This window comes from Euprymna scolopes, chromosome 45, assembly GCF_053919585.1.
Source record: "Euprymna scolopes isolate OS-2025 chromosome 45, ASM5391958v1, whole genome shotgun sequence".
Classification (NCBI taxonomy): domain Eukaryota; kingdom Metazoa; phylum Mollusca; class Cephalopoda; order Sepiida; family Sepiolidae; genus Euprymna; species Euprymna scolopes.
Genome location: NC_136526.1, coordinates 19,209,305 through 19,236,318, shown reverse-complemented (window position 1 = coordinate 19,236,318; position 27,014 = coordinate 19,209,305). Strand labels below are relative to the sequence as shown.

Below are 27,014 nucleotides of genomic sequence, written 5' to 3'. Positions count from 1 at the left end.
AAAAAATTGGATGAAGTGATAAAGAAACAGATCTGAAGGAAATAACATAAACACAGATAAAAGTTAGTTTGTAATTCAAATTTCTTAGAGATGTCCTATACATATAATCTATATCCCCCGCCACCCTCTTACTCTCTTTTTCTTTTCTTCCCTTTCACTCCTCCCTTTCCTCTCTCTATCCAACACTTAAAATCTTGGTTTTTGAGGCTCATTTGTAATTTTAAAGAATCTTTTGGCTTGAATTGTCTGAAGATATCGGCAGGATAATATTGTTGTCCTGTCGATTGAAACAATTTGTAATGATTTAAGCCAAAAAAAAAAACCCGGGGTTGAAATAATAAAAACATATTTAGCTCTACTAAAGTATTGTAAGTATTTTTCCCTGTTTTTTTTTTACCAAACATACTGCCTTATATATATATATATATATATATATATATATATATATATATATATATATATATATATATATGGATAGTTGGCTGTCTTTAATCAGATACGAACACTGTTTTTCATTATTTTGTGTAAAAAAACACAAGATATGTCAAAGACTTTGGTTTCAAGATCTTCAGATTCCGACTAGTGTTAGTGAACACGAAACATACATGTCTATGCCCAAACCTTTCTCAACCAAACTAGTTGGATGCAAGAGCCGTTACGAGTTCTTCCCCAGCCGTCAGGCGAATCATCCACCTTTAAATGGAGATACAACCTGACGGTAACGATGAGGTTGACAGTTCGAATCTGCCTCACTGCATCTAACATTTTTGTTTAAGACTTGTACGTGTAGCACGGACGATTATTTGCTATTTATTTCGTGGTGAAGGGAGTCTGCTTTTTACACCAGATGTGCAAGTGTATACTTTCTATGTCATCGAGAAAGTTTCAACAGGATACCGTTTCTTATTTCTGTTGTCTAACAAGCACAAGCCGTCTCAAACAGAAAACCATCTGTAATATAAATCTCACCTGTCTGTTTAAATGTATGTATGTATGTATGTATGTATGTATGTATGCCTAAAACTTTCGACAGAGGCGACGGATTTTCACGCGATCGATATAGTTTTGAAGCTCGACCCTTTGAGCGACAAATATCGAAAAATTGTCGAAACATTAATTTCTTCACCCTCAACTGGGCACTTTTCTACAGGGGGTCGCTTTTTTTACCGATATTGTCGAAAGTAATCCCCTCGTTTCGATTGACTAGCCTTAATTCAAGCATTCGTCACTTCCGGTTTGGCGATGGACACAACAACAAAGACGTGGCGTTTTTTTTTTCACATTCTTTTCCTCCTTCTCGGTGGGGGTTCGAGCCTGCCTACCTACTTATTTTTTTTTCTTTGCTCAACACACACCTCCAAACACCAGGGTAACACCGGGCACACAGGCTAGTTCCTAAATTACTCTAAACCAAATGAGTTGACATTAGAGTCGTTAAAAGTTCTTTCTCAGTCGCCATCTTTATACAACTGACGAAGCATATGTAACAATTAGGTTCGAATTTACCTAACTACATCTCATATTTTGTTTAAAACTTGTCCGCACAGCAGGGACCAATCTCTCTTTTTATGTTAATCGCTCCAGACAAGACATGAAGACACTTGATGCAAATAGCTATAAATGTTACTTCAAAGTCAAAAAAATAGCAAAAGGTTGTTAGATGAATAGATTCCTACCCAGAAAACAGCAATTCTTCCCCCTTTGTCCGAAACATCGCCCGTGGAATATGAGAAGCAAAAGGCAATATATCGAAAATGGAATGGAAAGAGCACTAACCGACTTCTTCCAAAAGAGGAAGTTCCATGGGAGTATGAAATTCACAAGCGGTCCCCTGTCGCAACTCTTGCAGGAAATGTCGACAACTTCCTACATACAGTTACTAAGAAGTATTAATTGTACTACACCTAACCTTAAACAGATTGGTACACAAAGTTTATAATTATATATTTGCACGTGGCGGATTATGTTAGTGACTGCAGATATTAATTTCGCGCGCCCTCTCTCATTCGAACAGTTTAACAGGTGCGTGGCCCGGCATCGAATAGGAAAGTGTAGTATCTGTTCCGGCAGATGCTGCATTGAAAGACCATTGCCCTTGTGGCAATCAGTTTCTCGTCCATGTAGGGGCAACCCTATATACCAAGAGGCATCACTACCAGCTCCCCCTTCCATCCTCTCGGAGGAGCTGGTCCCCCTTTCCCTTCCCCCTCTCCTCTCCCCAAATTAAAAAAAATAAACGGCCTTGTGCCTAATATGCTCAGTGGGGAAGCAAATAAATACCCAATCTGACAGGTGCGCCCGATAATCCTAGGTGCGCTGAAAAGATGCAGTTATCTTAAAGCTGAGCGATAACTGTTCGCTTTATCAATACAATCCTGTTTTCTAGACATGTTTACTCATACTGTAGTTAAACACAAGAATGAATCCGGAAATGAACACATATAGTCAGTTACGTGACATTTCTAATTATTCAATGATCATCCATTTCATTATTTAGAGATTTAAGTCAAAATTCTAACGTCAACTGTGACGCATTTTATCTATATACTAGCCTGAGTGCCCGACATTGCCCGGGTGTTTGAAGGTGTGTGTTGAGCAAAAAAAAAAAGGCGGGTTGGAGCCCGTACCGCGAAGGAGGAAAAGAACGTGTAAAAAACGTGACGTCTTTGCTATTGCGTCCATCGCAAAACAGGAAGTGACAAAGGTTTGAATTAAGTCTACGCAATCGAAAAGAGGGGATTACCTTAAAAAATATAGGCGAAAAAAGCCACCTCTCCCTGTAAAAAAAAGTGCCCAGTTGAGGGTGAAGGAATTAATGTTTTAGCCAATTTTTCCATATTTGTCGTCCGAATGGTCGAGCTTCAAAACGATACCAATCTCGTGAAAATCCGTAGCTCCTGTCGAAAGTTATTGACAAACATACATACATAAATATATGATGATTGCAACGTCTTGTCAGACGAGTGCCACTCCGTCAGACACTTAAGTCCATGAACCCAAAAATGACTTCTTTTTTTGTTTTACTCCTACTGGTAAATGCACACACTCAAGCAGGTATGATACTGAAGACGGCCATTGAGATCAATTATTACATGCTTCCAGCATTTCAAGCCCCCACGCGTCACAACTTTTCCATCGCCACAGGACTATTTTTATAGACAAATGACTGAGGGAGTATCTATACAAAGATGATGTTACAGAGTCTTAGCTCTGTACGGCAGCTAAGTTTCTCTCTCTCTCGATTCAAAATGTTGAAATCCAGCAACAAGCAAGAGCAAGATAGCCAGCAACAAGTTAAACTGCAGACCAGCTTAATGCGGGTACTAGTCTCCCGCTTTATGTTTTTTTTAAATCACAGATTTGCTTCTCCTAGAAAGGTTGCCTTCACCAGGGCTTACGGGAGCCCTCTCCAACACGAATCATACATACATACATACATACATACATACATACATACATACATTTAAACAGACAGGTGAGATTTATATTATAGATGACAAATAATGTAGTCCATTGGAGACATAATAGTAGTTTTTTCTTTCGAGTGGGGTATCTACTTTGCCCATTACTCAGGTAGTGCACTAGATTAACTAAAGCATTAACAAACACTAGCAGGACCTGTGGAAATTCCACAAGGGACTCATTACTATTTAATATATTGATGTTGCCGTTCTGTAGTTGTTCAGCATAAATGGAGACGCTCTGATATTATTGTAGCTCTTTTGTTAAAACTTCAAAAGTATTTATCTAAGCTAGCGGGGACACCCGGGGTTGCCCGATCGTAAATACGCTTAAATACGGTATTTTAATTCTTGCAGATTTCGTATATATTATTACAGAGTTAATGTTCTGTCGATTTTTATATATTATAAAGTTGCGACTTTAAAAATAAAAAAAATATATCTATGTGACTTGGGTGCATCAGCTTGAATCAAATCGAAACCGAAACTTATGAAATATATATGTGTGTATATATATATATATATATATATATATATATATATACACACACACACATATATATATAAAAGCAAATAGTTAATAAAACATGTAAAAACCACTTTGAAAAAGAGTTAAAAACATCTAATCTGAAAAGGAAACACTAGATAAGTGGATAGTCCTTAATCTGCGGAGTTTCGAAACAATAGTTTCCTTCTCATCAGAGGGTAGGAATTAGCAAAATGCGGGATCGGATTTTGCATACAAAAGTATTTGATGAAAGTGCAAGTAAGTCAAAGACGTTACTTGATAACAAAAAGTGAAGCAGAGGGAATATGGTGACGAAAAAGGTGATTACACGTGAATGGTTGAGATTACTTTATAAATATTAATTCTTTAATATTTATAATATACGTTTTTTTTACCATCTTGGATCATTTTGGTAAATGTCATTGTAATTTTTTATTATATATATATATATATATATATATATATATATATATATATATATATATACTAGCTGTACCCGTCCATGCGTTGCAGTGGCTCAATTTGGTGTAATGTAAAAATTTAATAAAAAGAGAAAAATGCATGTTTCTTATATTCTTAGTACAGCAATCCACTCCAAAAAAGCGAAAAAGAAGGCGAAAATGAAAAAAAAATGGTACTCTCGCAAAATTTGATCTGGATCCTCGGGAGTTTCTGCCAATCATTCATGGTTTGGACTCGACCAACAACCAGTGGATGAAGCCGAACGTAGCAAAAATGTTGAAACGCTAAATGTTTTTTTTTTTTCTGTATACAAAAATGTGAGTTAGTAATTAATATTTGGTTGATGGGGGGGGTTACTATACACAGATTCGAAAAAGTTGTCCAAAAACCAATAAATGAAAGCAAAGGTAAGGTAAGTTACGTTTCTACCTAACTGGATTATTGTTTAGTGTTTTTATGTAATGTAAAATGTTTAATCTGCTCGAAAAACAGAAATGGTCGGAGACTCTGTTGAATACGTAAAGTTTGGGAAAGTAAGTTGAAAACTAAAAACTATACAAAACAGTGTCTGAAACCCCATAAATATATGTTACCATGACATAGGCTGGCATAATCGGTGGGTTTCTGACAGTATTTTGTATAGTTTTTTAGTTTTTACTCACTTTCTCTAACTTAAAGTAATCAACAGTGTCCGCCACCATTTGTAGCTTTCAAATACACCGATAAACACTGTTTTTCAAGCCGACTAAACGTTACATTAAATGAAACGGGTTCATATTACTAAACACAGATACAAAAAAGTTGTCAAAAAATAAATATATAGCAAATAAATGTTATCAAAGGCAAGAAAAGTAAATGTTCTACCTAACTGGATAAGATTTTAGTGTTTTTATGTAATGTATAATCGGTTCAAAAACATTCAATGTTTATCGGTATATCTGAAAAATACAAATGGCGGCAGACTGTATCGAAGACGTTAAGTTTGGGGAAATTTTGGGAAAATGAATTTAAACTAAAAAAACTATACAAAATACTGTTAGAAACTCACTTTTCGAAAAAGTAATTTCTTCATATCATAAAAACTATTTTTTTGTAACGGAAACAGTTTGCAGATTCGTTTTTAGCACACCGAAGTCTACAAAAAATTGTTGTTATATACGAACGTGAGAGGCACGGCCCTTAATGGAAAATGATATCAAAAATCTAGGGGAAAATAGTTTTCAATAAAAACAGCAAATGAATTCGATAGAAAAAAATGGATGCTATGTTTTTTTTTTTAGTTTTCTGTGTGTTTCTTGGCTAAAAAGTTTTTTGTTTGATTTCTTTTGCATGGTAATAACCCTTGAACTATGGGACTATTTTCCATTTCACAGACGTAGCCTTTGTTTATGCTACGCGTGAGCATAAACGAAAACTGTTAAATATGCACTCGCGTACCAAACTGCCTTGCCAAAAAAATCTTTAAGCCAATAAACACGAAAATAAATGCCCCTTCCCCGGGTGGCCAGAAAGCGGGTACTCATTTTAAGTTAAATTTACATGGAAAAGTGATCACCTACTTTTCGAAAAAAAATTTCTTCATATCATAAAAACTATTTTGGTACTCATTGGGCGTTGATTTCCATGGCGACTCGCAGAATTATTTAATGGTCGTTCCCTTAGTCCCCCCACGTCAAGGCTAACGCATGTGCACGTAACATTTTTTTATTTATTTACTTACGTGGCGGGGTTATACAACCATAACCCCCATGCTAATTTCTATACTGATAGCTTTTTTGAATTTTTTTCACTGGATTATTATTGATTGAACACTAACCAGATTATGAAAAAAAATTGAAAAAAAAAATTATTTCAGCATTTGAAAGGGGTACTCATTTTTTAGTTACCACGTTCTGGTAAATCGGTCACCCATGTTTTTTTTTTGTTTTTTTTTGGCTAAATACGAAAGTGTCTTCGGGAGATATAAAATGGTCGCATGTTGACGAAGCAATGTATCGGGAGGCGTACGGGATGGAAAATTATTGGTAAATTTTTAGATTAGGTCCACCTCCTCAATTTTCTTTTAAATGACGACTTGTAACGAAAATCTCATTGAAATTTTGCAGAAATAAGTAGTTATCAAGATATAAAAAGTTGTATTATGCATTCTAATCTTTGGCGGTCATCTTTTTTACGCGCGTGCATTTATTTATGGCGCGTGCGCGCGTAAAAAGATGCAGAGGGTGATCCGTGCTGAAATAATAATGTTATTATTTTAAAAGCCATTCTTAACATGGGGAGGGGAGGGTGTTTTGTACCTATTCTGTACTTTAACCTTACAATTGAATAAAAAAAACATATCATAAAACTTTAATTAAACGTGGAAATACGATTTAAAAAAATAGCGCGGATCACTCTCTGCATTAGCACCAACATTTCTCCAGTATGTTAGTGAAATTTATAATACTTAAAAAAATTAAAAAAAAAAAAAAGTTTTGAAACAAAAAAAAACCCTCACCTTTCATAAAAACAAATTATTTAAAAAAAAAAACACCCACAAACTGACTTTTAACTAAATAAGTAAAAAAAAAAATTTTTTAAACTCGAAACTTTATTTTCATAAAAACAATAAAAAAGTAATGTTCAATCTATTTTTTCTTTGAGAAGCAAATATATATCTGACTTACAAATGAGGTAGAGACTCATTATTTTTACTTTCTATGGGTTTGATATACCGCGATTTTATTGGTTACAAAATGGGTGACTGATTTATCAGAACGTTGTAACTAAAAAGTGAGCACCACTTTCAAATGTCGAAATTATGATTTCTTTTTAAAAAATTTTTTTATTTTCAATAATCTGTTTATTAGTGTCCAATCAATAATAATCCAGTAAAAAAAATTTCCAAAAGCCTATAAGTATAGAAATTACGCATGGAGTACAACTACGGCACTTTCGCACTGACTTTTACGAAGATTATTTACGTTAAAACTCTTTTCATAAATACTTTTTTAAAAAAAAGTAAATAAGCCATTTATTGATAATTTGTCACGTGTACAAACATTTATTTATTTATTTACGTAGGCTTAACTGTTTTCATGAATAAGAAAAGTTTTACTCTTTAAGAATAATAAAAGGAAAAAATGCAGAGAGTGATCCGCGCTATTTTTTAAATCGTATTTCCAAATTAAAGTTTTACGATATGTTTTTTTTTATTCAATTGTAAGGTTAACGTACAGAATAGGTACAAAACACCCTCCCCTTCCCATGTTAATAATGGCTTTTAAAATAATAACGTTATTATTTCAGCACTGATCACTCTCTGCATGAGTATCATAAAAATTAATACAAATAATACTTATCTCAATAAGTGAAAGGCTCATTTCTACCGGAAATGAAATCGGGACAACCTCGCAGTTACGAAAAATATTTTCATTTATGATTTAATATTTTTATAATTCGCAATGTTAAATTATTTTAATAACATGCAAACATTCTTTGACTTTAAAAATAGAATTTCTGAAAATTTCAATTAAATTGGTAACGTAGAAATATGGTTTTATTCACTTTTAACAAACCAAAAATTACATTTATATATATATATAGATTGAATAGCACCGAGTGTTCTTGCTTAATGAGCTTTTTTGTAATTTTTAAATTTTTCGAATTGCCATTCTTATTTCTCGGTTGACTCTGTGCAAGAAGGTTCTATAGTCGTCTTCGTCCATCTGTTTTTTTTTCTTTTGGTTGTTTTTTTGCAAGTACTTTAAACTGGGTTTCATCAGTCGTCTTCAGAGAGTTTTCGATTACTGTTTCGTTTAAAATCTGAATGCGTTTATATGCTTCAGTTAAAATTATATTGAAATTTCGTGAACTAGTGAAAAGTCTTACGTTTAAAAAATACGTACATATATATATATATATATATATATATATATATATATATATATATATATAGAGAGAGAGAGAGAGAGAGAGAGAGAGAGAGAGAGAGGAAGAGTTCTTTCAGCTGAAACCGAAATCAAATCCTATGAAGAATTCTTGGTAAATTTATTTATTACAAAAAATGGAAGTCCATAACATTCAAACGACAGTCACCCGGATGTAAGCGTGACACACAAAAGAAATAACATACACGCTGTCCTATTAATATATATAGATTTGTAGAAAATAAGGTAATATTGGAAAAGAGAGCAGTTATCGCTCTGCTTTAAGATAACTGCATCATTTCATCACACCTAGGATTATCGGACATAACCGTCAGACTATTCGGATGGGGGGGGATACGCGAAATTGATATCCACCATATGCAAATATATAATTATTGGCCACAACTGAAATACTTGCAGACTGATTAAACTTGGTCAAATTGGGTTCAGATTCGTGACGAAAGTATGGAAGGTTAGTGGTGCCAATAGGCATTGTTCTTTGTCTCATTTTAAAGGTAACAACTTTGTTGAAGAATTTTTATTTGGCAGATATTGGGTCTTTAATTTTATTTTCCAGTTGACCACAATTGATTCAATTAGACAGGTCTCTTTCTTGGTATCTTCCTTCCTTTCTTTCTTTTTCTTCCCTTTTATCTGTATCCCTTTTTCTTTATCTCTCCTTGTTTCTTTTTCTCTCTTATTTTATTTTACTCTCTCTCTCTCTCCTTTATTTTATCTCTTTATTTTCCTCTCTATCGCATTTTATTATTCCCTTTCTGACTTTTCTCTCTCTCTCTCTCTCTCTCACACACACACTACTTCTTTCCTTCTCTCTCGTTTTCTATCTCTTTTCCCTCCTCTCTCTCTTCTTTATTTTTATCTCTTTATTTTCCTCTCTATCGCATTTTATTATCCCCTTTCTGACCTTTCTCTCTCTTTCACTACTTCTTTCCTTCTCTCTCGTTTTCTATCTCTTTTCCCTCCTCCCTCTCTCTCTCTCTCTCGTGTGAGATGAGGTAACACTGCGACGTATCAACATGAATGAATTGCAAGTAAATCGATAGATAAGCTGCAGGATCATTTACTAACTGCACGGAGAAAGATTAAGCAGATTTTAACACTTCACACTAAAGATGATGACCTCAGGTTCACCCGAGGTCAGAGTTGAGAAATAATAAATAAAACAATCTCCTTCATTGGCCGGAATGAAGGCAGGTGTCCAGATAAAGTGTGGCGATGTGCGAACGAAGAAAATGCCCCCGTTTTGCGTGCATGTGCGCCTGTCAATCTCCATTGCTAAAAGGAGAAGAATTCTTTTGATAACACGTATGCAAATTGTCTGCTAATCTCACTCCACGACAGCCGGCAGTAGAGTCTGAGGCTGGGAAAAGGAATGACGATCTCAAGGAGAAATCAGCAGGTATTCGCAGTTATTCATCGTACCTTGAAGGTTTTGCTGGTTATTAGAACTGTTTGTCGTTTGCTATGCAGAATAACTGGATACATGCTTTGTAAACATACAAGGGTAAATAAATACAGAGAGAAAGATACGATGGGCGATATTTAAGCAATGCTGAACCGGGAATGAACACACACAGTAACGTGGCATCTATGAAATGAAACTCATTGATCTTAAACAGCAGGGGTAGTTTTTCATTGACATTCTTACTATATATATATATATATATATATATATATATATATATATATATATATATATATATATGTATATATGTATGTATATATGTATACAGGGCGACCCCCAAAAACGGGCCTCAACTATAATTAGATCTCGTTTCTTAGTGTTTTGTCCGAATGAAATGAATCTTTGGTCATAACTAGTTTATTATATTCAAAACACATCAAAACACTAGGGTCTTTTAATTTAGCTTTTGGGGGGGGTCACCCTGTATATATATATATATATATATATATATATATATATATATATATACAGGGTGAACCCCCCAAATATATATATATATATATATATATATATATATATATATATATATATATATATATATATATATATATATATATATATATAATATTAAAAATGTTTCCATGTTACTCAAAACTTTGTTAAAGGTTATGTGCACTTGTGCTTTCTTTTGAGGCTGAAAATGGGCCATAGGGGAAAAAGTTGAGAAGCGCTAGTTCAAAACATGATTTCCAACTCTCCTTCAGTTATTTTTTTAATTTTCGGAGTTGACAGAAGTCCTGTCTTTCCAAAAATAGTGCACAGGAAATAAACATTTGACAAAAAGTGCATCTTCTTCAGCGTTTTCACTGCCAAAAGTGCCCTGATCAGAAATAAAGTTAAAGGCGAAACATATACCTATATTAAATATGTAATCATAATGTTTGCATAAATAAAGATTTAACAGAAATTCTGGCGTTGTCCGGTCGTAAAATATGCTTAAATATGTTATTTTAATTGATGTATAATTCGTATTATTATTTTACTTGATGAATATTTCGTATTATTATTTTAATTGATGTATATTCGTATTATTATTATTTTAATTGGTGTATATTTCGTATTATTATTTTTGAATAGATGTATATTTCGTATTATTTTTGAATTGATGTATACTTCGTATTATTATTTTAATTGATGTATATTTCGAATTATAATTTTAATTGATGTATATTTCGTGTTATTATTTTAATTGATGTATATTTCATATTATTATTTTACTTGATGTATATTTCATATTATTATTTTAATTGGTGTATATTTCATATTATTATTTTAATTGGTGTATATTTCATATTATTATTTTAATTGATGTATATTTCGTATTATTATTTTAATTGATGTATATTTCATATTATTATTTTAATTGGTGTATATTTCATATTATTATTTTAATTGGTGTATATTTCGTATTATTATTTTAATTGATGTATATTTCGTATTATTATTTTAATTGATGTATATTTCGTATTATTTTTTTATTGATGTATATTTCATATTATTATTTTAATTGATGTATATTTCATATTATTATTTTAATTGATGTATATTTCATATTATTATTTTAATTGGTGTATATTTCATATTATTATTTTAATTGATGTATATTTCATATTATTATTTTAATTGATGTATATTTCATATTATTATTTTAATTGGTGTATATTTCATATTATTATTTTAATTGATGTATATTTCATATTATTATTTTAATTGATGTATATTTCATATTATTATTTAAATTGATGTATATTTCATATTATTATTTTCAGTGATGTATATTTCATATTATTTTAATTGATGTATATTTCATATTATTATTTCAATTGATGTATATTTCATATTATTATTTTAAGTGATGTATATTTCATATTATTATTTTAATTGATGTATATTTCATATTATTATTTTAATTGATGTATATTTCATATTATTATTTTAATTGATGTATATTTCATATTATTATTTAAATTGATGTATATTTCATATTATTATTTAAATTGATGTATATTTCATATTATTATTTTAATTGATGCATATATTGTATTATTATTTTAATTAATGTATATTTCGTATTATTATTTAAATTGATGTATATTTCGTATTATTATTTTAATTGATGTATATTTCATATTATTATTTTAATTGATGTATATTTCGTATTATTATTTTAATTGATGTATATTTCGTATTATTATTAATTTAATTGATGTATAGTTCATATTATTATTTTAATTGATGTATATTTTGTATTATTATTTTAATTGATGTATATTTCGTATTATTATTTTAATTAATGCATATTTCATATTATTATTTTAATTGGTGTATATTTTGTATTATTATTTTAATTGATGTATATTTCGTATTATTATTTAAATTGATGTATATTTCGTATTATTATTTTAATTGATGTATATTTCGTATTATTATTTTAATTGATGTATATTTCGTATTATTATTAATTTAATTGATGTATAGTTCATATTATTGTTTTAATTGATGTATATTTTGTATTATTATTTTAATTGATGTATATTTCGTATTATTATTTTAATTAATGCATATTTCATATTATTATTTTAATTGGTGTATATTTTGTATTATTATTTTAATTGATGTATATTTCGTATTATTATTTTAATTGATGTATATTTCGTATTATTATTTTAATTGATGTATATTTCGTATTATTATTTTAATTGATGTATATTTCGTATTATTATTTTAATTGATGTATATTTCGTATTATTATTTTAATGGATGTATATTTCGTATTATTATTTTAATTGATGTATATTTCGTATTATTAATTTCTTTATTGATGTATATTTCATATTATTGATTCTTATATTGTACGAAACATATAGTACTGATTAGAAAATCATCATCAGAATCAAAACCAAAATAAGTCGCTCTTCGACTTTATTAGTTAACACTTGTAGTATGTCCTTATACATAAAACAAACTTAATAAATCAAGTTGTAAAGGGTATAAATGTATATTTGCGCATGCAAACGCTTCCTAAGTTCTATTTTTCAATTTTGACCCCTTTACAGCTATTTTTACCGGCTTAAGGAAACATTGAATTTGTTCCACTGGTCTAAATCACACAGACACACAGACACACGCACACACACACATATATATATATATATATATATATATATATATATATATATATATATATATATATATATAACTGTAGACTAAAAGTTTTGGTAGAGATTGTTCCTTAGACAAACAGATAGGCGAAATCTATATATATATATATATATATATATATATATATATATATATATAGAGAGAGAGAGAGAGAGAGAGAGAGAGAGAGAGAGAGAGAGAGAGGATAAGAGATGTCGCGCGATATTTTAGTAATGTTATACCAAGTATGAACACGCCCAGTCAGTAACGTGACAGCCATATTTTTTTATATTCTTGGAACATCTGATTTTCTGTAAAGTAAAAGGAGTCCCAAGATGATAGCCAACATGCAAACGTGTCTGATGGTTAAATGGTGGAAACCATGTCAACTTTAAAAACCAACCAATTAATAAAGCTGAATCTGATTTCTCAATCCTCCTTGGAATTATATCTTTAGTTTCTGGGAGTGCATTTTCCCATTGGATAGTATAATTCAGGAGATATAACTTAGATATTATTACAAGGCGGTAACTCTCATATATTTTGAGCCGAAAATAGATCTCATAGCTATGTTATTGATTTAGGATAATCTCAATTATTAAGGATTAGAAACAAGATATCTGTCAAAAATGGCAAAAAAACTCATCAATAATTCGTTTTTCTAGTTTTCTGCGGTAGGGAGTGCATTCTATTGTTGGATAGTATAATTCAGGAAAGATTATTTATATATCATTTGAAGTATTGCTTTATAGATCATGCAGTGAAACAGAAAACATTAGATCAAGCAAGAATTTCTATTTTGCAAAAATTCCTTTTAGAAGGATATCGTACATTTTTTTTATTGGGGAGGGGGGTCTGTCAAGATATCTTTAGAGAAAGTAAATGCAAATAATGATATGGAATCTTTGCGACCTACCTTTCAGAATCTGAGTTGGATTGTGACGCACTTTCTGAACTCGAACCAACAGGTTCACACTTTTTCTTGTGCCGTTTGCCCTTTTTCCTGCCATGGGAATCAGCTCTGAAATCAAAGAGTTCATGATTTAAAATAGCAATCTATTATTATACTAAATGTGAGTTAATCAGCGTTTTTTTTTTTTTGTTTGTTTGTTTTCCTCCAATTCTCTTTCCTACATTAGTGAGTGATAATTTGCAGAGGGGCATCTTTTTTCTTCAATCATGTGTATGTTCATTAGTTTCTGTTGAACATTTGGAAACATGTTTTAATAGATTGCTTGTTTGTTTTTTGGTCCCCTAACAAAAGGAAGGCAGACCTGTAAATTCACCTTTGTCCGTTCGTCTATCTGCACTTTTCTCAATAACTACGTCTTGGAATTCTTTTTTTTTAATTTTGCACAAACATTAAACATATGAGTAAAAAAAAAAAAAGGAACAGAACGAATTTTCTGGGAAAACTTCAGTTGCCCCTCTAGGGTGTCTTTCGGGTTAAAATGGCTAAAATTGACACTTTCGTGCTTATTAAAAAAAAATGGATGCCTTAGAGTTTAATAAAACTTTTTGAGAAGTTGTAACTAACTGATTTTTATATAATTTTGTTATCGTTCGTGATAACTGTTGCTATTACAGCGGCTATTTTAGGGCTAATAAAAACTGTTGATAATTAATCTCTTCTTCTCTATATAAATAAAATGAACTCATTTTTTTCTCGTCTGATTTTGACATTAATAGGATTAAAAATCAAGATATTTCATGCAAATATAATATGCACAAACGGCAGAACAATATCTGAGGTGTGTTATAGGCTTATTATTTCTCAAATTCCTCGATAATCTTAGATTTCTATACTTTTTCTGCTGAGAAGTCACGGCCAAAATCGGTTAAGATCAATGGAAGTGGTAAAATATTTTCTCTCTAATAAATTCCTCCTCCCCCTGCCACCACTTAACACCGTTTGGGGATCGTTCACAAGGAACAGTTGAGAAGAGAACACCGGTTTGGCTTCGTAGTTCTTTCATGTGAAGTTATTTAAAATCACTAAACTAAGCTGCAGTGCTCTGTGGCGTAGTGGTTCGCGTGCTGGACAATTCACATTATATTTTCACGTTTGCGCCAACCTACCGTAGTCGTTTTTTTTTTTTTTTTCCTAAACAACTGGAATGGACTTTTCTTGGTGGCCGAACTGTTAACGTTGCAGATGTTTGTTTTTTTGGGGTTTTTTTCACACTTTATTTTCCTACTTTTACTCATGACTCCGGGTTTGATCCTTCCTACTTACCTACCATAACATTTTTTAAACCCCCTCCCCCCGTCCCGGAAACAAACACTCGGGCAACGCCGGGTACCCCCGCTAGTATCTCATAAAAACACTCCATTTTTGGGACTTTTTTATCATATTTGCCCAAATTTTCTGTGTATGTCTATTGAGCAGTTTTTCATGGTGCCGAACTCAAATTTAAATATGTTAAGACCTCGGGGACTTTCGGGGCTAAATGAGGGCGGGGCAAATGATGGACTTAGTCATTTCTTTCTTTTTTTTTTTTTTTTTTTGCTTGATGCGGAACTCAAATTTACATACGTTAAATCCTAAAACTGCGCCGTTTGTTCATTTTCACCAGGATTTGACGTCCCCTGGGGGCTTTTGGGGCTAAATAGGGATGGGGAGGGGGGTAAATACTGAACTTAGTCAATTTTTAAGCTTTGTTCACTCACGGGGGACCACGCATGCTTCACTTGTTTTTTATTGGGTTTTTTTTTGTCTTTGTTTTCCCATTGGTAATTTATCGACTTTGAAGATATGACGCATTATTCAGTTAAATATGAAAAGTGAAATCTGATAGAAATACATTTGCTAAAAAAACGTGTGCATTAGAAAATATCTTGCATCGTTACTTGAAACGCGTGCACCAGAAAATGGCTTGCATAATTATTTCGAACAAATGCACATAATTCAACAAATTTATGAGTTTGACCTAACGGGTGAATTTCTACTGGATTTTGCATTTGTAACTTGCGAGACCTGTGGAAATTCCACAGAGGACTCATTCATATGTAATATATTGATGTTGGCATTCTGTAGACGTTCAGTGTAAATGGAGACGCTCTGATATTATTCTAGCTCGTTCGTTAAAACTGCAGAAGCTAGTAGAGACACTCGGCGTAGCCGCTCGTAAAGTACGCTTAAATATGGTATTTTAATTCTTGCAGATTATACTTTTCTTTCTTTTTTTTTTTTTTTTAAATCACGAGTCTATATATATTACGTATAAATCACGAGTCTATATATATTACGTATACGAAATATGGACAAATTAAAATATCATATTTAAGCGTATTTTTCGACCGGACAAAGCCGGGTACTACCTCGCTAGTTATATCATGAATTGTATAATCTTGGTTGATCATTCTTGTTAGTTTCTGGTAAAGCTTATCAAGTCTTTTCCATTTTTTTTTTTCATTATTTAGGGTCCGAACCTATTTTCTTAACGCAATTCTGAATTTTTTTTAGATGAGATGAAATTCAGAATTGCACTAAAAAATTGGTAATGGCCCGAAATCATTAAAAAGAAATGGAAAAGACTTGAAAAGCTTTACCAGAAACTAGCAAGAATGACCAACCACTTACCTACAGATTCACTTTCAAACACACGGTTCGAATTTCTTGTAATGCAGAGCCAACCCCCTTTTCTTTAAAAGAAGCATATTTTCAACACCCGAAGAAGGTTGCAGCGACCGAAACGTTGTGTTAATAACGCCTAAGATGAGAATAATAGTTCGATTAATCGACATAACACAAGCATTCAAATCTCATCTCAAAAATGAGAATTGCATGAAAGAAAGACGTGTTGGCAAAGAAGACGATGGCAAAAAAACCCTTCTAATTTTTTTATATAACATTTAAACAAGAAACAAAAAGGCCTTCAGAGTTTGACACGTTACAACGATAGAAAACTAATAAAGATTGTGTCAAAGAAATAACCAATGAAAAAAAAAAATAGAAATATTAAGCAAACAAAAAAAAAAGCTGAAAAGTGTGTTCAAATCTTGGCTTTGTTAATTTACAGCCAGATGATAGACAGTCGTCAATTGGTTTTAATGATTTGAGACTTTCGCTACGCACTCGGCAGACATATGCTCACACCTCGCCAGACATCTACACTTGAATACTCTCGTCTCAAAAGAGCCTTCAATCAAACAGTATTGCCCTTAAATTCTCTCTTAAACTGTGCCTTCATTCTTGATGGCTTAATTATCCTGTCCGTCAAATACCATATTAGGGAGATCGCTTGTTGACACCCTGACCAGCTTTCTACACCGTGTGTGACTGATCGATTGTGTCCGAGGCTAATAACAAAACGTATGGTGTTCTCACGTTGATATGTAGGTAGTTGCGAAATATTTAGGACATACATAAAGTAATATATGTGTGTGTGTGTGTGTGTGTGTGTGTGTGCTTTGATTTATTCTAAGTTTCTTATTAGTTTTCGAAAATTGCCCGGTGTATATGCCGTACCCACTTTTAGTCCATGTAATTAAAATCCATAGGGATCAATTTTCACGGGTGATTATCATGTAAAGATCAGAAGTGTTTTTTCACGAATCCTTGTGATATTTTTGGGCGTCTTAATATGGTATTAGTATAAGTATTGTAGACATTTAAATATGCTATCACTCTCATTAAAGTTAATTTCGTTGTCAGGTGTTTTTATTTGTTTTGTTGTGCAAGGCTTCCTATATATGTAGTTTTTTGTTATTATAATTCATATACGTAGTTTTGTTATTGTAATTTTAATATATATCGTTTTCGATATTGTAATTCTAATATATGACGTTTTTATTGTAATTTAAATACATGTAGTTTTTGTTATTTTAATTCTAATATATGTCGTTTTTGTTATTGTAGTTTTAACATAGGTAGTTTTTAGGTAATTATAATTCTATTATATGACATTTTTTCATTGCCATGTTAATATATGTGATTTTTTATTGCAATATAAACGCATGTAGTTTTTATTATTGTAATTCTAATATATGCAGTTTTTGTTATATTAATTCTCATATATGCAGTTTTTGTTAGTCAAATTTTAATATATGTAGTTTTTGTGGTAACTTTAATATATGAATTTTTTGTTATTGTAATTATTATATGCAGTTTTTGCTGTAATTTTAATATATGTAGTTATTGTTATTTTACAATATTTAATGTTTGTTTTAATTCTAATATATGTAGTTTTTGTTTTTAAAATTGTAATATATGTATTTTTGTCATTGTACATTCAATATAGGGAGTTATTTTTTATTATAGTTCTAATATATATATACTTTTTGTTATTGTTATTCTTCATATATGTAACTTTCTTGTAATTGTAATATATGTAGTTTTTGTTATTGTTATTCTAATATATTAATTTTTGTTGTAATGCTAATATACGTAGTTTTAGTTATTGTAATTTCAATGTATGTAGTTTTCGTCTATGTAATTCTAATATATGTAGTTTTTTATTGTAATTTTAATATATGTTGTTTTTGTTATTTTGATTCTAATACATGTAGTGTTTGTTATTTTGATTCTAATATATGTAGTGTTTGTTATTTTGGTTCTAATATATGTAGTTTTTGTTATTTTGATTCTAATACATGTAGTGTTTGTTATTTTGATTCTAATATATGTAGTGTTTGTTATTTGGATTCTAATACATGTAGTGTTTGTTATTTTGATTCTAATACATGTAGTTTTTGTTATTTTGATTCTAATACATGTAGTTTTTGTATATTTTGATTCTAATACATGTAGTGTTTGTTATTTTGATTCTAATACATGTAGTGTTTGTTATTTTGATTCTAATACATGTAGTATTTGTTATTTTGATTCTAATACATGTAGCGTTTGTTATTTTGATTCTAATACATGTAGTGTTTGTTATTTTGATTCTAATATATGTAGTTTTTGTTATTTTGATTCTAATACATGTAGCGTTTGTTATTTTGATTCTAATACATGTAGTGTTTGTTATTTTGATTCTAATATATGTAGTATTTGTTATTTTGATTCTAATACATGTAGTGTTTGTTATTTTGATTCTAATATATGTAGTTTTTCTTATTATAATTTTTATTCGTGTAATTTTGTTATTGTATTTTTTGTATATATGTAGTTTTTGTCTTTATGATTTTAATATATGTAACCTTTTTTCTTGTAATTTTCATATATATATTTTTGACTGCAATTTTTATATATATATAGTTTTTGTTGTAATTCTAATATCTGTAGTTTTTCATATTATTATTCATCTTTTCTCACCTTGAGTGTGATTTTCACAAGGTTTCGATCGATGTAATCTCCGACCATTCTGGAGGAGTATTTTGTCGAACTCGGGAATGTTTCTGTTGAAATCGGGAATTCGACTTGACAGAAACATTCCCGAGTTCGACAAGATACACATAAAGAAGGCCGGAGGTTGCATCGCCGGAACGTTGTAAAAGTCAGACTGAAGATGAGAACAGTAGTCCGATGAATGGTTATAGGAAAACTACACATATTAGAATTACAAACTAATCCTCATCTCAAAAATTCAAAAACGTCATTTGTAGTTTATATGTAGTGATCTTTATTGTAATTCTAATACATGGGATTTTTGGTATTGTAATTGTAATATATCTAATGATCATTATTGTAATTCTAACATATGTTGTTTTAGTTATTGTCATTTTATTTTATGTAGTTTTTGTTATTGTAATTTTATTATATGTCATTTTTGCTATTGTAATTCAAATACATGTAGTTTTTGTTATTGTTATTCTAATATATGTAAATTTTGTTGTGATTGTAATATATGTAGCTTGTGTAATTATAATTAAAACATGTAATTTTTGTTGTTATTTTCATACATGTAGTTTTTGTTCTGGTAATTCCATTATATGTAGTTTTCCTTATTATAATTCTAATATATGTATTTTTTTTATTCTAATTCTAACGTATGTAGTTTTTTTATTGTTATTCTAATAAATATAGTTTTTGGTATTGTAATTCTAATTCACATATTTTTGTTGTAATTTCAATATATGTAGTCTTTGTTATTGCAATTATAAAAGATGTAGTTTTTGTTATTGAAATGGTAAAGTATGTTGGTTTCCTTATTGTAATTCTGATATATGTAGTTTTTGTTATTGTAATCTTTATATATGTTGTTTTTGTCATTGTAATCTTTATATATGTTGTTTTTGTCATTGTAATCTTTATATATGTTGTTTTTGTCATTGTAATCTTTATATATGTTGTTTTTGTCATTGTAATCTTTTTATATGTTGTTTTTGTCATTGTAATCTTTTTATATGTTGTTTTTATCATTGTAATCTTTATATATGTTGCTTTTGTCATTGTAATCTTTATATATGTTGTTTTTGTCATTGTAATCTTTATATATGTTGTTTTTGTCATTTTAATCTTTATATATGTTGTTTTTGTCATTGTAGTCTTTATATATGTTGTTTTTGTCATTTTAATCTTTATATATGTTGTTTTTGTCATTGTAATCTTTATATATGTTGTTTTTGTCATTGTAATACTAATATATGTACTTTTTGTTAATGTGATTTTTATGTAGGTAGTTCTTGTTATTGGAATACTAATAAATGTAGTTTTAGTCATTGTAATTCTAATATATGTACTTTTTCTTTTTGTAATTTTTATATATGCAGTTTTTGTTATAATGAATAATTATATAGTTTTTGTTATTGTATTTTGTTATTGGAATAATTATATAGTTTTTGTTATTGTAATTCTAATATATGTATTGTTTGTTTTTGTAATTTTTATATATATAGTTTTTGTCATTGTAATTTTAATATCTGTATTTTTTATTATAATTCAAATATATGTATTTTTTATTATTGTAAGTTTTATATACGTAGTTTTTGTTATTGTTATTCTAACATATGTATTGTTTGTTTTTGTAATTTTTATATATATAGTTTTTGTCATTGTAATTTTAATATCTGTATTTTTTATTATAATTCAAATATATGTATTTTTTTATTATTGTAAGTTTTATATACGTAGTTTTTGTTATTGTTATTCTAATATATGTATTGTTTGTTTTTGTAATTTTTATATATATAGTTTTTGTCATTGTAATTTTAATATCTGTATTTTTATTATAATTCAAATATATGTATTTTTTATTATTGTAAGTTTTATATACGTAGTTTTTGTTATTGTTATTCTAATATATGTATTGTTTGTTTTTGTAATTTTTATATATATAGTTTTTGTCATTGTAATTTTAATATCTGTATTTTTTATTATAATTCAAAATATGTATTTTTTTATTATTGTAAGTTTTATATACATAGTTTTTGTTATTGTTATTCTAATATATGTATTGTTTGTTTTTGTAATTTTTATATATATAGTTTTTGTTATTGTTATTCTAATATATGCTGGTTTTGTTATTGTATTCCTAAAATATGTGGGTTTTGTTACTGTAATTTTTTAATATATGTAGTTCCTGTTAATATAAGTATGTGTTCTAATTTTCACTATTACAAAAACTCTGTAGAAAAATATCAGACTGCACAATAAACATTACATACATATATTAAGAAACCTTCATCAACAAAAATGCTTTTATCATAGTGAAAACATACTATAATACTAATATCAATACATTGTTCCTGTTATTAAGAATTATTATTAATAGTTTAACTTTGAAGGTATAAGTTAGAGTGGGTGAAATATTCACTGATCCTCGTTTAATCGGGGGCAACGTCGGGTCTTCGTGCAAGTATTTTCTAGAATCATAACCAAAACTAAAATAACATACGTTCAGCCAAAAAAAAAAAATTATAAGAAAAAAAAGGTTCAAATAACTAAAATGTTAAAAATATAAAGAAACAATGTTATATGGAGTTAATAGTCCGAAAATCAATTTTAAAAGAATATATAACCACTAGAAAAGCCTTTCCCACCGACCTTTCCCAGTTACCGGTTTGCTCGCCCCCCCCCCCATTCCCCACCCTCGGCAGACACTTGTTGTTCGTACACAAATACAAGTGTGCATGAAACTCTGGCTAAAAACCAACGAAGCCATGAAATGATGGTCGGAACAAATCGAAACACTTGAGTGCCTTGCAGAGATTCTGATTCGTAGCCATCCTCATTACAATTCTGATTGTCAGGCGCCAAACCATTCCTCGTCATTCGTTGGCAAGAACTAGCATTTAGCAAAGAGAGAAGGGGTGGAGATGAAATGGAAAAATGGATTCCCCTTCACTCTCTCTCTCTTTCTCTCTCTCCTATGAATACTAAATAAAGTGTTGGCTTTACTGCATTTACCTGCCGTATCTAACACACAGATATTCATAAATAGACCCCCTCACATATGTATATACATATAATTATCTTTTTTACTATGTACACAGTATAACCCGGATATGAGAAATTCTAATATAAGAAAAACGGATATAAGAGAGATTTTCTCTCGTCCCAAATTAGAGCCTGTGTTAATATCATGTGTAACCCGGATATAAGAACACCTAGATAAATTTAACCCGGATATAAGAGAGGGGCGGTGGCTCGAGGAAGAAGTCTCTTATATCCCGGTTATACTTTATACGTATATAAATGAGAAAATTTGAAAACCTGGAAAAGTTGTGAAAATGATAAAATCATTTTTATTTACTTTGGTTTTCCATTTAAATCTATCGATCTATCTCTCTCTCTCTCTCTCTATATATATATATATATATATATATATATATATATATATATATATATATATATATATATATATATATAAAAGTAAATGTGTCTGTGTGTATACATTTCCCTACGCAATAACTCTATCAATTTTTAGTCTACAGACTCGAAATTTGATATACAGGGTACTGAGATTTGGGAAACTCTTTGTGATTGGTTTTCGGACAGAAATTTGGCTGTTAAAGAGTCAAAGTTCAACGATTTGACCTTTGAGAACTCTACCAAACTCCTCCGAGAATTTTGGGTTTAAACACTTGAAATTTTAGATATAGGTTCATTGGACATAATAACTTGATTTGAGCCCCAAACAATAAATATTAAGGCGTCATATTAGAGGTCAAAATTTAAAAAAATTGACCGCTTTTTTTTTTCGCTCAATATACACTTCCAAACACCCGGGCAACGCCGGGCTGAAATGCTAGTTCACATTAAAAGTATTTTCTAAAATGTGTGACCACATTGCTTAAATACCGCGCTTAAAACAAGCGACCACACACACCGATTTAAACAGCAACGAGTCAAGACATATTTTCTCTTCGGGAGGCTTCGACCTCTTATTACATCATTATGAAGAAGAAAAAAAAACTTAATCTGACTGACATCTCCTTCATAAAGCCAGGTTATTGGCGAATTCGGACTTTAACAACAATATAAAAAGTAAATAAAAATGATTTCATCATTTCAAAACATTTTCAGGTTTTAAAATTTTCTTATTTAAATTCATATAAAAAAAATGGTTTCTAAAATGTGACTTCACATTGCTTATATATATATATATATATATATATATATATATATATATATATATATATATATATATATATATATATATATATATATACGGGGTGGCCGAAAAGTCCCAGTACACTCTATTTTTAATATTTTAATGCTGTTAAATATGATTTATTGCAGCTTTTCCTAGCGTATCAAGGAATTTTCTAAAAAAAAAATGGCACAAAGAACCTGGAGGCGAATGGAATTGTGCAAGAACAACGAGGGCCAACATGCTAATCCCCTAGACCACTAAATTACTCGAGTTGTTTTCTGCTTTGTTTCTAATAAAGTTCTCTTTTTTTGTTGAATATATATATATGTTTTCTGTGTGTTTCATTAAAAAATACTGTGTTTTATTAAAAATACATGTATAGTGTCCTGGGACTTTTCGGCCCCCCTGTATATATATATATATATATATATATATATATATATATATATATATATATATATATATATATATATGCGTGTGTGCGTGTCGTATCTAAAACTAAAATGCTGTCAGATCAAACTGAGATCCCTCCCACCCTTTTTTTCATCGTCTTTTTCTAATATTGTCCTTCCAAATCATAATAACCACTTTTGTTCAAGTCTGACGAAGTTTCTGGATCGTGATTTATTTTATGTAATGTACATTTTGGTGCACTTTAAAAACATGTTCTTTCATCTAGCAATTAATGATATAGATATAAAATTTTCAATGATTTTTTTAAGTACTACAGAATGTACATTACATAAAACAAATCCAAGGTAATTTTTTGATTCAATTTAAATTAAATTTTTATACCTTACTTCGTAAAATTTATAAAGGTGCACTTTGTAGATAAATAAATTTCCAATTGAATCTTGTACCTTTATTTTTAGAGCCTATAGTAAAAACATTTTGTTTAATAATTTTCATGCCTTGGGTGAAATGCTTTTCTAACTTATATATAATATATATATATATATATATATATATATATATATATATTGTGTACAGAAAGTTGTTAGTTGAGACAGATCATTGGTACCGTCGGTTTCAAGCCCGATAATAAGGCCCGTTTAAGGTATCCTTATCAAGCTCTCTTCAGCCAATATTCGTATATCTTATAACCGGAAGTGTGAAGTATATATACCTCGCGAATTCACGTTTAAATCTCGTTTTGTTAAATCCCCCCTTTTTTATCGGATGATGTAATACCTAATTTTAAACTTTGAATTATTTAAATTTAAGATCTAATTTCGAAAAAAAATTCCTTATATAAATCGATTTTAATTTGAACCCAAATTAATTTTAAAATCTCTTTTCTTATGTATCAAAAACTATTATTAATATTAATATTATTAAAATATTTTTTTTAACTTTAAACGTATCTTTGGAAATTTTTAAACGTAATTCGATATAATTAAACGAATTTTTACGTTTTTAACCGATACCAATACAGATTTTAAATAATTCAAAGTTTAAAATTAGGTATTACATCATCCGATAAAAAAGGGGGGGTTAACAAAACGAGATTTAAACGTGAATTCGCGAGGTATATATACTTCACACTTCCGGTTATAAGATAGACGAATATATGCTGAAGAGAGCTTGATAAGGATACCTTAAACGGGCCTTATTATCGGGCTTGAAACCGACGGTACCAATGATCTGTCTCAACTAACAACTTTCTGTACACAAAATATAAATACGCTCTTACAATTTCGATTTTCCTTTTAATTGAGCACTCTGCTGGAATTCTTTTTCCAAAAAAAATTAGTCATATATATATATATATATATATATATATATATATATATAAAATGTAGTTTGCTTGAAGCATTGTGTGAGATAGGTATGTAGAAGAGATTTAGAAGACTATCACAATGCGAGGAGTGGAATGTAGTCGATGTTGAGGAAGAAATACGAAAACAAGTGACAATTTGCAATATATATATATATATATATATATATATATATATATTCATTCAATTGTGGTAAGTATCAATGTTTTACTTGAAGAGATCTACTGTGTGTGACAATTTGCATAATATATTTTGGGGGAGCCCCTTTTTCTAACAGATCTATTCAAAGCATGCTGGATTGAAGAATGAAAACACACATACACACACACACACACACATATATATATATATATATATGTGTGTGTGTGTGTGTGTATATATATATATATATATATAATTGAATAAATATATGTAAATATAGGCATATATGTATATACTTTTTGATTTTCAAATGTCACTTGTTTTCGTCTTTCTTCCTAAACACTAACTATATCCCATTCCTCGCATTGTAATAGCCTTCTAAATCTCTTCTACATATCTCTCACACAATGCTTCAGGCAAACTACATCTTTATATATATATATATATATATATATATATATATATATATATATATATATATATATATATATATATGTATATGTATATACATATCTAAAACTGTACAAAATGTCAGAAAAACACAGGTACCGTCGCAAGGAAGGATTCATGAGTTACCCTCCTTTAATTAAAATAAAAGAAGTGGATCAAAAGATTAACGAATTAAAAAGATACATTAACATTTGACCTGTCAGAAATAACCGATCAAGACCGGAAGCCATGTCATTTAAGAACAGAATAGGACGAAAGAATTTAAACATATATTTACTTAAATATTTTAAAATAAAATATATATAAATTGGGACATACAAGCTATAATTAAATAAAAATGAACATTATTAGAGATGTGTTCGGTCCTTTTTTTCCTCAGAAAGATAGACCGAAGACAATATGGCTGACGAGAGCCTAACATTATTTACCATTAACTGGTCCCCCTTATGTTAGGCTTGAAACCGACGGTACCAATATTTTTTGACCTTCTGTACACTTTTTAATAAATAAATATTAAGCTCTTATATGTAATCGAGCTCTTTGATGGAATTCTTTCCCCAAAACAGTGAAAAATCATTATTAGACGTGATTTGATTTGGCTGTTTCTTAGAGCAAAATCCCAAGAATGAGCATATCCTCGGTGTGTTTCTATCCTGAATATATATATATATATATATATATATATATATATATATATATATATATATATATTATATATATATATATATATATATATATATATATATATATATATATATGTATACGGATTTCTGCCTTTTGGGTTACTTTGGATCATCTTCCAATTACGCGATTCCCTTGGATTTTACTTGTGCGAATAGAACTTTAACTAACTTTCTTGGATTCTGCATCTTCGGATTTTATCGTCATTGGATATTTTACCCTTCACCAGACTATCCATTCACATGAAATCACTGTTTTCTTCACCATATTCCCTCTGCCTCACTTTTTGTTATCAAGTAAGATGTATGACTTACTTGTAGTTTCATTAAATACTTTAGCAAACAAAATCCGATCCTGCATTTTGCTAATTGCTCCCGTCCGATGAGAAGGAAAGTATTTCCTTGAAACTCCGCGGATTAAGGACTATCCACTTATTTAGTGTTTCCTTTTTGAAATTAAATATGTTTTTACATCTTTTTCAAAGTGTTTTTTCACATGTGTTATTAACTACTTGTTC

The 27,014-nt window shown here is 29.7% G+C and overlaps 1 protein-coding gene across 1 annotated transcript in view; it reads right to left on the bottom strand.

The window, feature by feature from the left end:
- Nucleotides 1-27,014, bottom strand: part of LOC145269055 (uncharacterized) — a 688,318-nt gene that overhangs the window by 310,853 nt on the left and 350,451 nt on the right. Inside the window, exon 5 of the mRNA XM_080124656.1 lies at nt 13,883-13,987. Within this exon, the coding sequence (XP_079980782.1) occupies nt 13,883-13,987 (105 nt within the window). The remainder of the gene's footprint in view (nt 1-13,882; nt 13,988-27,014) is intronic.